The 14,108-nt window shown below is 40.1% G+C and overlaps 1 protein-coding gene across 1 annotated transcript in view; it reads left to right on the forward strand.

Moving 5' to 3' along the window:
- Bco2 (beta-carotene oxygenase 2) overlaps positions 1 to 8,250 on the forward strand; it is a 32,926-nt gene extending 24,676 nt beyond the window's left edge. Inside the window, exons 9-12 of the mRNA XM_003472693.5 lie at positions 3,607 to 3,744; positions 4,407 to 4,589; positions 5,076 to 5,186; positions 6,729 to 8,250. Coding sequence (XP_003472741.3) covers positions 3,607 to 3,744; positions 4,407 to 4,589; positions 5,076 to 5,186; positions 6,729 to 6,842 — 546 coding nt within the window. The 3' untranslated portion in view covers positions 6,843 to 8,250. The remainder of the gene's footprint in view (positions 1 to 3,606; positions 3,745 to 4,406; positions 4,590 to 5,075; positions 5,187 to 6,728) is intronic.
- Positions 8,251 to 14,108: the final 5,858 nt, after the last annotated feature.

The raw sequence follows: 14,108 nt of genomic DNA on the forward strand, positions 1-14,108 counted from the left end.
TTTGTGTGCAGATTGTGAGTGGACATAAATTATGTTTTAAACATATATTTTATTAGATTAGGAAAGTTCTCTTTTACTCCTAGAGTACCAAGAATTTTTTTAGGATTTTGGAACCTGCTATTACGTAGTTCAGGCTGGCCTTGGACTGACTGTGGCACAGGTTGGCTGGCCAATTCACAGCAGTCTTTCTGCTTCAGCTCCGGAGTGCTGGGATTACGGCAGTATGCCACCGAGTACCCTTGTTCTCTTCTGGTTTTTCAGAAATCTCATTAAATGTCACTGACAACAGCCCCTTTTTCTAGTTCTGATATTGGTCACTTCTGTGTTCCACACTTTTGAAAGAATTTTACCTGGACTGTAATTCTTTTCTGTGCTGGTCATCCAGTTTTGTATAATTTTGTGTAGCTTAGCTAGCTTTTTATTAGTGTCTTTTGTAGATTTGCTGATTTTTTTTTTTTTTTTTTTTTTTTTTTTGGTACCAGGGATCGAACTCACGACCTTGTGCTTGCAAGGCAGGCACTTATGCCACTAAGCTAAATCCCCAGCCTTGCTGATCATTTATTTTATTAGGCCCATTCTCTGTTTAGCCATTATTACCAAGCACCATATCGATCTTTTCTGTTATCTTTCTCTTATCCTTTTGAATAACTTAATGCTATGGCTTTAGATTTCCTCCCTTTCAGTACCCCATGAACCAGGTTTTGGAAGTTGAGATTTTTTTGGAAGTATTTTTTTTATTTTTTGCATGTGTGCTGAGGTTTGTGGGTTGATTATACTGGAAAGCTTAGTTGCTGGTATGGAGAGCTCTTTAGTTGATATCTGCTCTTCAGCAATGCTCTCTGGACCTGGTTGACTGTTGCCCTGTGCCTCTGAACGGGATCCAGCTGCCTTTGTTTGTTTGGGAGGGAAGGCTGCTGTGTATTTGACCCTGTCCTAGGCCGAGAGTAGGCTGCAGCATTGTTAATGACCCAAAGGCAACCCAGACATTGGCATCCGGAAAAAAACAAATTAATAGAAACAGCTGTGCTACCCTAGCTATAGTAATAAACTCAGCGATAATAATAGGGTCAAAGACAACCTGGAAATTAACATCTGCAGTAAACCAATAACGCACCACCCTTAGCCATAGACAAGAGATCTATAACTATAGTATAAACACGAAGACAAACCAAATATTGACCTTCAGTAAATACCTATAAAATGGAATATCTTTACTTCCACAATAGAACAGTATCTAACAGATAAGAATTATAAAAGTTACTAAGTACATTAGTAAGTGTAGGACAGTGGAGAGCCAGGGAATGAAAAGATAAAATTTGAAAAATTAATCAATGGAAGAAGAAAAATAATCAATAGAAAACGAGAAGGAGGAAAGAAAAGTGAGGCATGGGATCCTCTTGAGAAATAAAAGGAAATGAACAGAAAAGTTACAGAAAGTAGTGAACAAGAAAAATAGAAACAGAAGGCAAAATACAGAAAATAATAGATAAGAAGGAAAAAGCTGAAAATGGATAAGAAAAAGAAGAAAGAAAAGTCCCTAGCCCCCCCAAAAAAACTGATAAAAAGAAAAGAAAAATGGTAAAAAATTAAAAAAAATTTTTTTTTCCTAAAGATTGAAACCAAAAATCCTGTGTTTTTGAACGAGTGGCTTCTTTCCAGGATCTGCAGTCTTTGAATCTAGCAAGTCACAGCTTTCTCTGCCTAGCTTTAGGGTGTGGGTTTGTGACACCCTCCCTGCACCAGAGATCCCTCTCTCTGTTCACCGGAGACTGTGGCAACTGTGCAAGCCAAGGAATGTCCTTCCTTATGTTGGCAGCTGGGAAAACAATCAGTCTTCTGGTGTCTGCTGGGTATAGTCGCTGGGGCTGAGGTTCGAACAGCTGGACTTAATGTCGGCACTCACCAGGCCTGGTGTCTCACTGTGGAGGACAGGGCTCGTGTCCTTCCCAGCCTAAGTTAAACTCAGGGCGTCTGTGTCTCTCTCTGCAGCGGGCACTCTTGGTTGTCTCTCACCTCCTCACTTTGGAAAGGTAACACCTGAGTCCTTGAGGCTGCTGGGCAGGTCTGTACGCTTTCCCTGATTCTGCTGGCCCTCCAGGCTTACCTTCTTTCCCCAGATGTTGTCCTTTTCCAGGATCTGCTTGGTTGGTTAGTTGGTGCCTCTATTTCCTTGTGCCAATGGAAAGCAAAATGCAGATTCTGCGTGAATTTGGTGCCTTGCTATATATCATGTGTGAGCCTGTAAATCTGTTTGCTCAAAGATGTGTTGAATCCAGCAGCATAGTAAGGCTGAGCCTTAAAAACATTTGGCTTCTGAATTCTTCTACAGAACACAGGAGATACATATGACTACTTCAAATGAGGCCAGAAAGACCAAATATTCAGTCCTCAGGCTTGCCGCTGTCCATGGGCTCTTGGGTGCACTTGTTTTGTTTGGTTCTCCTATTTAAACATCATCCTTGCAGACAGTCTCTGTTGGGGATTCACCTCCACCCCCAGCTGCTTGAAGAAGCCCTTAAGGAATTACTTTAGATGCCAAACAGTGAGGGAACTTGGGAGGAGGTTTAGTGGAACAGAAAAATAGAATGAGTGAGTTACCAAGCAGTTCTGTGTTGGGGTTTCCAGGATCATCCTTCGCTTCAACGATCCCTTTGGGGAATTTACAGGCCTCCAGCCATGTTCATAGTTCTGATCACTGCAAAAGGATACAGCCAAAAATTAGCAAAAGGAAAAGATGTATGAGATGAAGTCTCAAGGAAAGCAGCATGAGTTATTTCCTAGTAGAGTTACACAGGGCATAGTTCCTCCTGGAGCTGCTCATAACAATCTGTGTGAAATGTTGTCTTTTAGGGAAGCTCACTTAAGCCCAGTGGCCATCATTTTTGAGGGACAGGTTATGCAGGCACAGAGCCCCTACATAACCTTAGTGGCACACAGCAAAATTCAGGTGTCTGTGATAAATTACGTTTGTTAGTATAAACTATTTGGAAAAACTAGGACAGTGTGATCCAAGGCCTCACACATGCAAAAACACACATCAAACAGAATTATCTCGAGAACTCAATTCCTAGCCAAGGATCAGTCATAAAAACAGGCTGTCTCGGGACTGTGCAGGGTGTGAACAATCCAAACCTGCTGGATGGACTCTAGAGGTTAGCTTACAGGTTAACCTGACCAAGCCCAAAGAAGGGAGTACCTCTTGTTACTTTCTGGTTCCTCAGGCCTTTGGCTATATAATCATCTACTTTATGCAAATTAAATAACATATCATCTGATTTTTGTATTTGTTATCATTATTCTACCCTTAAAATATAAATTCCACAAGACCAGCGACTGCTTTACTACTGTGATTTCTCCAGTGTCTGAAACAATGTTTAATGCTGAGTTGTGGTCCAATTGGATAATACTTGCCTAGGCAAAAATTCCCAGCACAATAAATAAATAAAACAGTGCTTAGCCTATATTACCCAACTACAACTTACTGAATGAATGGAAAGTATCATTTGTGCAGTGACAGACATGCCAGTAATGTTGATTGACTAAGTTGTCAAGATGTATGTTATCCTATGAATGAGGTTTTTAAATTTTTTTTTTTTTCCTGAACAGGTCTATAGGTCAGTGGCCAGGTCTTTTCCTCGAAGGTTTGTTTTGCCCCTAGATGTCACTGTGAATACTCCTGAAGGAGAGACTCTCAGTCCGCTGTCCTATTCTTCAGCCAGCGCTGTGAAGCAGGCTGATGGGAAGGTATGCTGTGAAGGGCCCTAAACTAAGATCTTAAACTTTGGTGGTTTTGCTTTATCCGTTGGTTATTCCCCGCAATGTTGGGTACCCAGTTGGTTTCATGACATTGAACTGAGCAGGTAAGGCCATGAAATCTTTCTTACATACAAATCACAGAAACCTGGTGGAAATGCCACTGCATGACTCTTCGTTTTATATTTTAAAACAGACACATGCAACTTTCTGATGGTTGTGAAATGTCTAAGCATTTAGATTGGCATTGAGCATTCCTACCTTCAAGATCAGTGCTTCCCGCAGGCATATATATCATTGTGCAGCTATCAATGCCTTAACTTTAGTAGTCTAAAATGCCATCTTCTATGCCATTTGGCAGCTTATTCACAAAATCTGAGAATATTATATATATTTATCCTCGTAATGGAAAAAACAACATAAAAATGTTAACATAACTTTAGATTTCAAGCCACATAGCAAAATTATAGGGTATTTGAACCCTCACTAACCAACACTGAAAAAATCATTAAGAATTAAGCAATTTTTATCAAATCTTTTTGGAATTTTTTTTTTTTAAATGGAGAATGGGTACCAGAAACTCAGAACCTCAGGCTTGCTAGGCAGGTGCTACGACACTGAGCTAAATCCCCAGCCCCTGGAATCTCTTTTAGATCTGGTGTACCCATGAGAATCTACATGGTGAAGACCTGGAAGAGCAAGGAGGCATTGAATTTCCCCAGATCAACTATGGCCAATTCAGTGGCAAAAAATACCGTGTCTTTTATGGCTGTGGCTTTCGGCATTTGGTGGGGGATTCTCTCATCAAGGTTGATGTGGTGAACAAGACACTCAAGGTAACGAAAATATTCTTCCTTTTCTGAACTTTTCCAAAAATGGATTCTACCCTTTAAATTAATTTCTTTTTTGTTTAATGTGGCTCTTGAGATTCTTTAATATTTTAACAGCTGAATCATATAATTAAGTTTGAGATACATAGAATCACCTAAGTTAGATGTATGTCTCCTCTAGGGAATCTAAAAGAAACCCAAGTCCACCAAAATAATCCTAAGCTTGATATTATTTTAGGAGGTTATTGGGACACTTTTATTTTAGTTAATGGGAAATTATAATCACACAGATTATGTTTGGTGGTGATGGAATTTGGGGGCTGTCAAGTTGTTTGGTTTTCTCTCCTAAATTCAACTCACCAAGGTTAAATTTTTAATTGTTATAATATTCTATTGCTATACAAATTCATTTTTATGTGACAAAACTATGGAAAGTTTTTCTAATCACAGCCGGTCTTTTATCAAATACTCTGTGTGTGGGCGTATTTGCAGGTGTGGAGAGAAGATGGCTTTTATCCTTCAGAGCCTGTTTTTGTTCCGGTACCAGGAACAAATGCAGAAGATGGTGGAGTTATTCTCTCTGTGGTGGTCACTGCCAACCAGGTAAAAGTATTTCTGTCATTAGTCAGGAAGAACGTAGCATTAAGGCATGGGAAGGTGACATTTAGTGACACGGTCCAGGTTTATTCCTATCTGGCACCTTCTCCCTTGTCTCCGTCTTCTTACTGTTTATGTATCCTTTTATCATGATCCATGCCTTTTTTTTTTGTATTTTTACTGGTACCAGGGATCAAACTCACGACTACACGTTTGCAAGGCAGGCGCTTATGCCGCTGAGCTAAATCCCCAGCCCAATCCATGCCTTTTATTGTTTTAAAATTCTGTTTGTAGAATCATAGTAATAATTTAATTTGCGTAGGAATTTATCATTTAGAAAACTCTTTCATACATATTACCTTCATCCTTGAAACTGCTAGGGTTATTTCCAAAAGATGAAAAATATTAACAAAAGATGAGAAATATAAAATAAAAAGCGGCCTTTATTCTGAGAACACGGAGAGAGATGACCGGCACCCCCACTGCTGGCGTCTGGCGATCTCTCCGGCGGACACGTGGCGTGAGGACCTGTAAATAGCCTCGGTTTGGGGCGGAACCTAAGGCGGGCATTAGGGATACTCAGGTAGCCCATTGGTCTTAGGTTTGGCGCCATATGTAAATTTCCTGGGACGGGAAGATGGCGTCACAGGTAACTTCCTAGGGGCAGGGGAGATGGGGCTTCCTGCTTCAGTTGTGGCTTTCCTGGCTACAGTGTCCTGTCTGGGCCAAAACCCTTTCAGAAACAACATTGTAGGACATGATTTTACAAATGTGAAATTCATAAGTTAAGAAAGTTGAAGGACACTTGGGTCAGATCTCATAGAGATAAAGCCAGTGTTCAGATCTTCTGGCTGCTTGTATAATAATGTTCATGCCACCATCTGTGCTGCCATTTCAATGAACTGATCTCAAAGTCCAATATCATAAGCCCTCGCCTCATGTCTCAGTAATTTTACTTATTAACTGACTTCTGGTCGGGGACAATCTTATGATAAATAGGTTCACTCTGAATACCAATTTTAATCAATTACTAGGGTCTGCCTGGGGTTCAAGATTCTGAGGCCTTTAAATGGCTTGGTGAGTAAAGTGCTGTGATCAATTAATGATGTCTGTCATGGACCCAGTCCTCGCGCCGTGAACTTGGCAGTCTTGTAATTAAATCAGGGAAACCGTCAGTCTGCTTTGCAATGCTGCACTTTCACCAGCTCCATAGTAACACAAAATGGGAGCATTTCTAATTCGGAGGAGAGAATTTGTGTGTCTCCTAGGAGATTGGGAAGGGGTGAGTAAGGAGATCATTAGACTCAAAGAGAACCTATGAAGGTGACTGGTATAAACAACTTAATTTTTTCATTTAAGTGTGAATTTCAGCCATGATTTCCTTTTCAAAATATTCAGCAAATATTTACTGAGTGCACGTACAGGGCATTGTACCTCGGGATAGACATAAACGTGAGTAAAACGTGGTTTCTTCCTTAGTGTAGTGGAGACAGACTGACTTTTGTTGAAAACAGAGGGCATTTACAGTCTCGTTTCTTTCTTTTTTAGAAGGACAGCAATTTTCTCCTCGTCTTGGACGCCAGGACCTTTGAAGAGCTGGGCCGAGCAGAGGTTCCTGTGCCAATGCCTTACGGGTTCCATGGCACATTTGTCCCCATGTGATAAGACAAGCAAGGGTCCAGGGTCTAGGTTTAAAACGTGCATGCTCTGCAAGGAAGAGCACAAAAGGACACCCCTGCTTCTCACATCATAGATACTTGGTTTAAAAATTTCTGTTAAAAATAGAACTTGTGAGATAACTGTGGCTTTTGATTTTCCTTCTTCCTGTTTATTCCCGGACCCTGAGGCCTCCTGTGTGCTAGGTACTCTCTCACTCAGCCACACCCCTTTGCCTGAGTGATTTGTACAGCTTTACTTTAATATTATTAAGCAAATGTTGATACAATATTTTGAAGACATGTATGTTTATTAGATGTATTTTCCTCTATGTAATAATAAGAATACATACAAGAAAAGATAGAATGGGGTAGAAAGAGAGACTCATCAGATAGGTGAGTGACAGAGGTTCTGGAAGAAGATGTACCAATGGCATAGGCAGGTTGAGAATCTAGATCAGAAAAGTTCTTTCTTCCGTCACATCCTGCTTGTTTCCTTTGGTCTAAAGTACTCAGTGGGCAGGAACCCAGCTCTGTCGTGCTTGGAGGCCTTCTCTGCCTTTTCTGTTTCTGTGTTGTCTACAGAGGATGCTACTGCAGTTGCCTGACATGCCCATGGAATATTTGCTACAATCCCCACCTCTCTCTCAGCTCAGCTTTTGAAGATGGTGGTTTTGGGGGTATCACTAAAATCTCAGGCATTTCTTCAAACCGCCAGGCGCACTGTTCTCCAGGGATGGGTGAAAAGCCGGTGGCTCTTCATTTAGTTGAGCAACAGGTGGCACTAAAGACCATATAATCTCCACATTTCTAAACACGAGTTTTTATCAAGTCTTACACAGCCCAGTGAGTCACACCCTTGACAATACCTTCGAAATCGTGGTTCCCTTTTCCTTCAGTGACTCACAAAACTCACTTGCTAAACTCCAGTCTTCAGCCAGTCTTCAGCCAGAGGCCCATGTTCCCTCTGCATGTTGACTGTTGCTAAGGAAGGTACCCAAACATGTAATTTGGGACACTTAGGAACTCATGGCTAGGTTTCCTTGCACATCCTGGACCAACATAGTCAGTTTCTTCTTAATTTTTCCTTAAGAGATATTTTAAACTTTATAACGCCATCCTCTTCAGTGACATGTTCTAGCCATATAAACGCCTTGTGTTGGGGCTTGCACTGTGGTAATCAAGTAAAAAGGGGTCACTTGGCCTTGCTGCTTCTGCTACTATTTGCTGCTGCCCACCTACCCTGCAATGACCTCTTTGTCCTCTGTGATGCTCCTTTGCCATGCAACTGTGCCTCAGCACCAGCTGACATGGATGAAAACCTCTACAAACTAACAAGTCGAACGAGAAGAGCTCTGCTTGGCTCCAATCCCTGAGAAAAGAAAAAAAAAAAAAAAAAAAAAAAAAACTGAAAATTTACAAGAGTCCGGAGAGAAGATACTGATAAGATGGGTGGCCCTAATTTCCATGGAGCTCTCGCAAGCATTTTGTGTACTCATGCTCTCTTCCTTCAAACTCTCCCTGTCCCTTACTTTCATCATTTGAGATACCAGTGCTGAGGTTAACAGGTCTGGGCTAGCAAGATAGATCTTTTAGCTCTCCTGCTTCTGCTTTGAAAGCCTTCTGTCCTCTGTCTTCATCCGCAGCTGATACACACATGCCTGGATGAGCAAACTAAAGAGCCAACAGTCTGGAAGCTCTACTTTGAAGGAAAAATGAAAATTTGCAACATGATATATTGTGCTTTGGAAGAGTTAGTGATATTGTCACAGTTTTACATGAGTGTGAATTGGTTTCAGTCTGCTGAGAGATTTGTAGTTTGAGCTAGTCAAGGTGTTGCTTCCGGTGCCCTTGATTACAACAGCAACAGTTAGCAGAAAATGAGACAGAAAAGTGGTTGGCAGCTGAAGTGACGTAGGTTAGAACAGTGTCTCTCGTGACGATGGCTGTGGTAAGAGCAGTAGACGTCACGGGGCATCACCATCTCCCGAGAGGTGGACATGAAGGAATGTGACCCAGGTGAATGGGCAGCGACAGGGAAACAGCTGAGAAAGACGGAAGGCTAAGTTCAGGAAATGCCTTCTGAATAATTTGTACAAACACCTTAGATTACGGTTACGTTTTCCTCTACCTATGTGAATCGCCATTAAAAGAGGTGAGTTTGGTTCAGTTTCAAAACATTTGAGATGAATAATTTTAAAATAAAAGTCTAACTGAATCCTGATTAAAATATGTAAGAGGACATTATTAAGGAAGAAGTTTCATCTTGCTAATGAGCAACGATTAGTTCTCAAGTACTTGAAACCTGAAGATACTTTTTTAAAATGCATAAACAAATTTTATGATTTTTTTGCCCAGCAAGAGCACAGATAAGTACGATTGACTTTCAGAAACAATATAGTGAAAACAATAAAAAGTCGTGCAGATTTTTAAAAGACAATGGGTTACACACATGTGAAAGGGTTTTGGCCCAGACCGGACACTGAAGCTGTAAAGCCTTGGAGGTGGAACTAAGGAGCTCCATTTTCCCCACCCCTAGGAATTTGCCTGTGGCGCCAAAGGAATATCAATGGGCTACCTGTGCATCCCTAATGCCCCCTCAGGCTCCACCCCAAACCTAAGCTACATGTATGCCCCCACTCCACGTGTCCATCGGAGAGATTCCCAGGCCCTTGGGGGGGATCTCTCCCCGCATTCCTAAAACAAACGTCATTTATATTTCATACCTCTTATCTTTTCAGCTGCCACCACAATTCTATCAACATGCATTTAACTCCCTTCTCTGCAGTCCCATGACAATATTATTAAAGGGATATATGTAAATATTATGAATCTTTATTTTAGAAAAGAAGATATGCTGAATTCTACTGGAAGCAAATGAAAAACAGATCTCTGGAGAATGCCATCTAGATCATGAAGAAGGCCAGCAGATAAAATCAGTCCACCAGAGTTCCTGAAGTATTCTAGCTTTAGGAGGACAAAGAAAATAGGCAGCAAAGCACTGTGAAATAGAGCTAAACAAAATGATTCATTGCCGTCTGCTTTTCTCTCTGTACAAGAATGAAAGGAATGCAGTCAGCAAACCCAGGATAAAACCTGCCAAAGGAATTATGGTTCAAATAGGAGACATACTAATAAGATATGATTTAGAAAAAGCATTGGTAGGTGAGGAAGGAAAGGGCTCCTTTCTTTCTTATGAAAGATAATGTAAATAAGAATTCCAGATATTTGAAAAAATCCAAAGAAATACAACTGTAAAGATACTAAAGGAAAAATACGTGAGAGTATATCTAGTGCTTCAAGTCCTAAAAGTGCAACATAAAAGAGAAGGCAAAAGTGGATAAATTACGTTAGGTTACAATTAAGAGAAAAGATTACAATGGAGAAAGAACATGGAAAAGTTAGACAGTTGTTGCTCAGCTGAAAATATTTGTGATATTTATGATGTATGAAGCAAAAGACTAAAATCTAAAATTAACTTAGAATTTCTAAAAATCAACAGAATAAGGCAAATAACCAAATAAAAGAACAGCAAAAATATGAACAAGCAGCGTGTAGGGGGTGAGAACTGAAGTTGCTTCTAGTTTTACACCTGAAGTGCCCTAGTACAAAAATTGTGACTCTAAACTTTCTGGTATACAGCTCCATTCTCTCTGTTAATAGAATTTTTGTAATTCACCAGGGAGGGGAAGAATGTTTGGAGGGAGAGGAAGGGAGGGGAGGGGAAGAAAACAGCAACAACAAAAAAGAATTCAGGTGTGTTATGTGCATGTACAAATCATGATGAACACTGCCATTATGTGCTGCAAACAGGTACTAATAAAATAAATAAAAGGAAAAAAGTAAACAGACTAAAGTCCCACATCTAGTTTTGTGAGATATCAAACATAACAGGTTTAAAATGGCAAGAAGATGCCTAAACAGAATTAATATAGAGATGTGGGAGCATGGGGCCCATGGAAACCATGAGTATAAATTCTCTGATCGTCCACAGAAGTTACTGAAAGTTGTCCTACTACTTCCTTGAACACAGCACGGAGGCTGGTCTATCACAGGTAGACATGAATGCTGAAAGATGCTCTGGTTCACCTCTGGGAATCACACAGATCTGATGACATCTTTCCAGTTTATACTCATAAACTTTTAATGCACAAGGAGTGACGTTCAAACATACACAGATTAACAATATGTTTCTAACATTTTGACCCAAGGATGAGTTCTGCCTTAGCCCTGCTATCCATAAAGTTCTTGGAGAAGACCAACCCTCTTAAAACAAAACAACCCCCCCCCCCAAAAAAAAAAACCCCCAATGACTGATGGCACTTTCTAACCTAGGCACTGTTGCCTAGCAGTCCAAGTTTTTGGTAAAATTGAGCATATGACCCAGGCTTAAAACACAGACTTCTCCTCCCCCTAAACTTAATGCTTATCATGAGCCAGTATCCAGAGACTCACAGAAATTGAATGTGTAGTGCACAAGGGAGGGAGGAGAGAGAGACAGAGAGAGATAGCACTTCACTTGGGTCAGCTTATCATAGGCAGGGAGCAAACAGTGTTAGTAAGGAGACCACAACTGGACTCTTTTTTTTTCTCCTGTGAGTAGCTCCAGAGAATAACATAAGCACCTCTGGTGTATTCAAACACTTCGACCTCACCTGTACACGAAGCTCTCAGTACACGGAAGCAAGGTTCCGGCAGATGAAAATTCCCTTCCTTAGAGTGGAGCTAGGAGATAAGAAGTGGGCGGGGCTTCCTTTCTTTCACACTTTGAGCAACACTCCTAGCCGTAATACTTGGGTTGCTAATCAATTTTTCTTGTAAGATCCCTCACTTCTCTGCTCCCCACTGTAGCTAAGAATTTCAATATGCACTAAATAAGTGCTTTCACACATTTCTTTTGCTCACACTAGCTTTTTCCTCGGGAATTTCCTGCTTATCTACCCAATAAACAACTTTAAAATTCAGCTCAAAAGTTATTTCCTCTCTGAAGCCTTCTTTTCCTTTGCAAGGCAGAATTAGTGTTAATTTGTTGTGTCATCATTTGCTTGACTTCCCATTAAATTGATCTTTAGGAAGACAGGACTGTATGTCATTCATCATTATACTTCAGCAAGTAAGAGTGACCAGCACTTAGATGTTGTGTAAATTGTTTTTAACTTACTGAGGGAATAAGACCTGGAAGGTGATGCCTATCAAGGCTACTTTGCCAATGTGTCCATTTGAGTATTTTATGGAACTTATTAATAGAAGCTAATCTGAGAAAAGGAGACCAGCAAAAAAAGCCAGTAAATGTTATATGAGTAAACATTACACCTACATGGCTTTTGGGCTTAAAGCTCGAAGTCTGAAATTAAAATCGTTCTTCTGAGGGTTCTGAAGGATGTGTTTGCAGGTCTCTGTCCTTGATTTGAAGCTGGTATTCTCTCTATCCTCACATGACATTCTCTCTATATGTGCTTGTGTCTGTGTCAATTTTTTTGGGGGGGTACTGGGGATCAAACTCATGACCTCATGCTTGCCAAACAGGCACTTAAGCCACTGAGCCAACTCCCCAGCCCTGTGTCAAAAGTTTTTAAACATTTATTATTTTTTCATTTATTTTGCTGGGATTGGGTCTTGCTATGCTAAATTTTAGACTCCGTCATCTTCCTCTCTCAGCCTTCTGAATAGCTGAACTATGGGTGCGTACTATCATATTACCTGTTTTCCTTTTTATGAGGATGCTACACACTAATGACTGCATCTCAATTAAGTACATTTGCATCAACCTTCCCAAAATGACATTCAGAGGTATTAGGGATTAGGATTCTAACCTATGAATTGGGAGCAGGGCACAATTCAACCTATGCCATGACCATTGAGAGTCAATTTGGTGAGTTCCTGTGATGTCAATTGTGCCATCAACTTGAGTAGATCAATACATGTTTAAATTAATGGAGCACAGTTTTGGGCATGTCAGTGAATGGCTGGCATGGAAGGCCGTAAACTGAGTGGGGAGGACCCACCCTGGATGTGGCCTGTAACCCGGATGGAACAAAAGGGGAAAGAAGAAAGCCTTCCTTTTGCTTCTTCAGAGGTGCCCCAATCTTTGCCATGGCCATTGGATGCTCATCTCCAGTTCTTTCAGGCTTCCTGCACAGACTCTTCTGTCTTCCAATGGAGACATGTCAGCCTTCTGACACGGATTCACATCAACTCTACAGGGAGTTTCAGGCCTTTGACTTTTGTGTGGCTCCTCCAGATCTCCAGCACACAGATGGTCATTTTGCATTCTTCCACCAGATATTGCAGGCAGCCATTGTAATCTACTTAGTGTAATATATACCTATATCTGTATCTATATATCTGTTCCTCTAGTAAATCCTGGTACCCCGTGTAGAATTAGATTTAATAATTTAGAACAAGAATTACACATTCAATATTTTACTAAATACAGCAATTTCTCAGAAATTTCTCCTACCCTCCTACATTTTATTCAACTGTTTTTGAAATGTGTAATCAGTGACTATTAGTATCTCAGGTGCAGTCAATATCTTGGAAATGTTGTAGCCCAAGTTGACCTGGAACTCTTTTTTTTTATTTTTTTTATTTTTTATTTTTTTAATTTTATTTAAGGAGAAAAGAAAAAAAAAGCAGGGAAAGGGTACAAGTTATACAGATTTACAGAAAAAAAATGAACAGTAGGAAATCACTAGTTAATGGATTACATATTGTCATCTTAGAAATAATTGTTCAAGTCACAAAATTAAAGCTTGTAAAGTGGACATTCCATCAATGATACTGCAAACAGTTCTGTTCATTGATCCAATAAAACTCTGTGATATCATTTTCTATCTTATACACTTAAATATACATGCAGTTATATAGTTTAGAGTACTTTCTTTTCCTCTCTTTTGTACCATGACTATTACACATTTTGGGTTTCATTGCTCCCACGGTTCTTATTACTTTTTTGGAAGAGAGTAAAACCAAATGTGACATAACAGAACAGAATCGGTCAAGTCAAAAGGGTGGACATAATAGATAATGTAAAAACATAATACAGGTGATCAACAATGGTTACCATAATGTCTCCCGCTATCTCTAATAGAATTGCCTATATCATTAGTTATAATACAATTGAACAAAACAGTAAAGAATAAAACCGACAAAACCAAAACATTGGAGACATTGTAGGTCTTCAAAAGTAGCTAAAAGTCAACAAGAATGGGCATCATAATGAATCTCATTATCTTCACAGCTGATGCCTAAACTTTCGAACCTGATACTATCC

This window comes from Cavia porcellus, unplaced genomic scaffold (assembly GCF_034190915.1).
Source record: "Cavia porcellus strain 051 isolate PalLab524CR breed Dunkin Hartley unplaced genomic scaffold, mCavPor4.1 scaffold_9, whole genome shotgun sequence".
In the NCBI taxonomy this organism is placed as follows: Eukaryota; Metazoa; Chordata; class Mammalia; order Rodentia; family Caviidae; genus Cavia; species Cavia porcellus.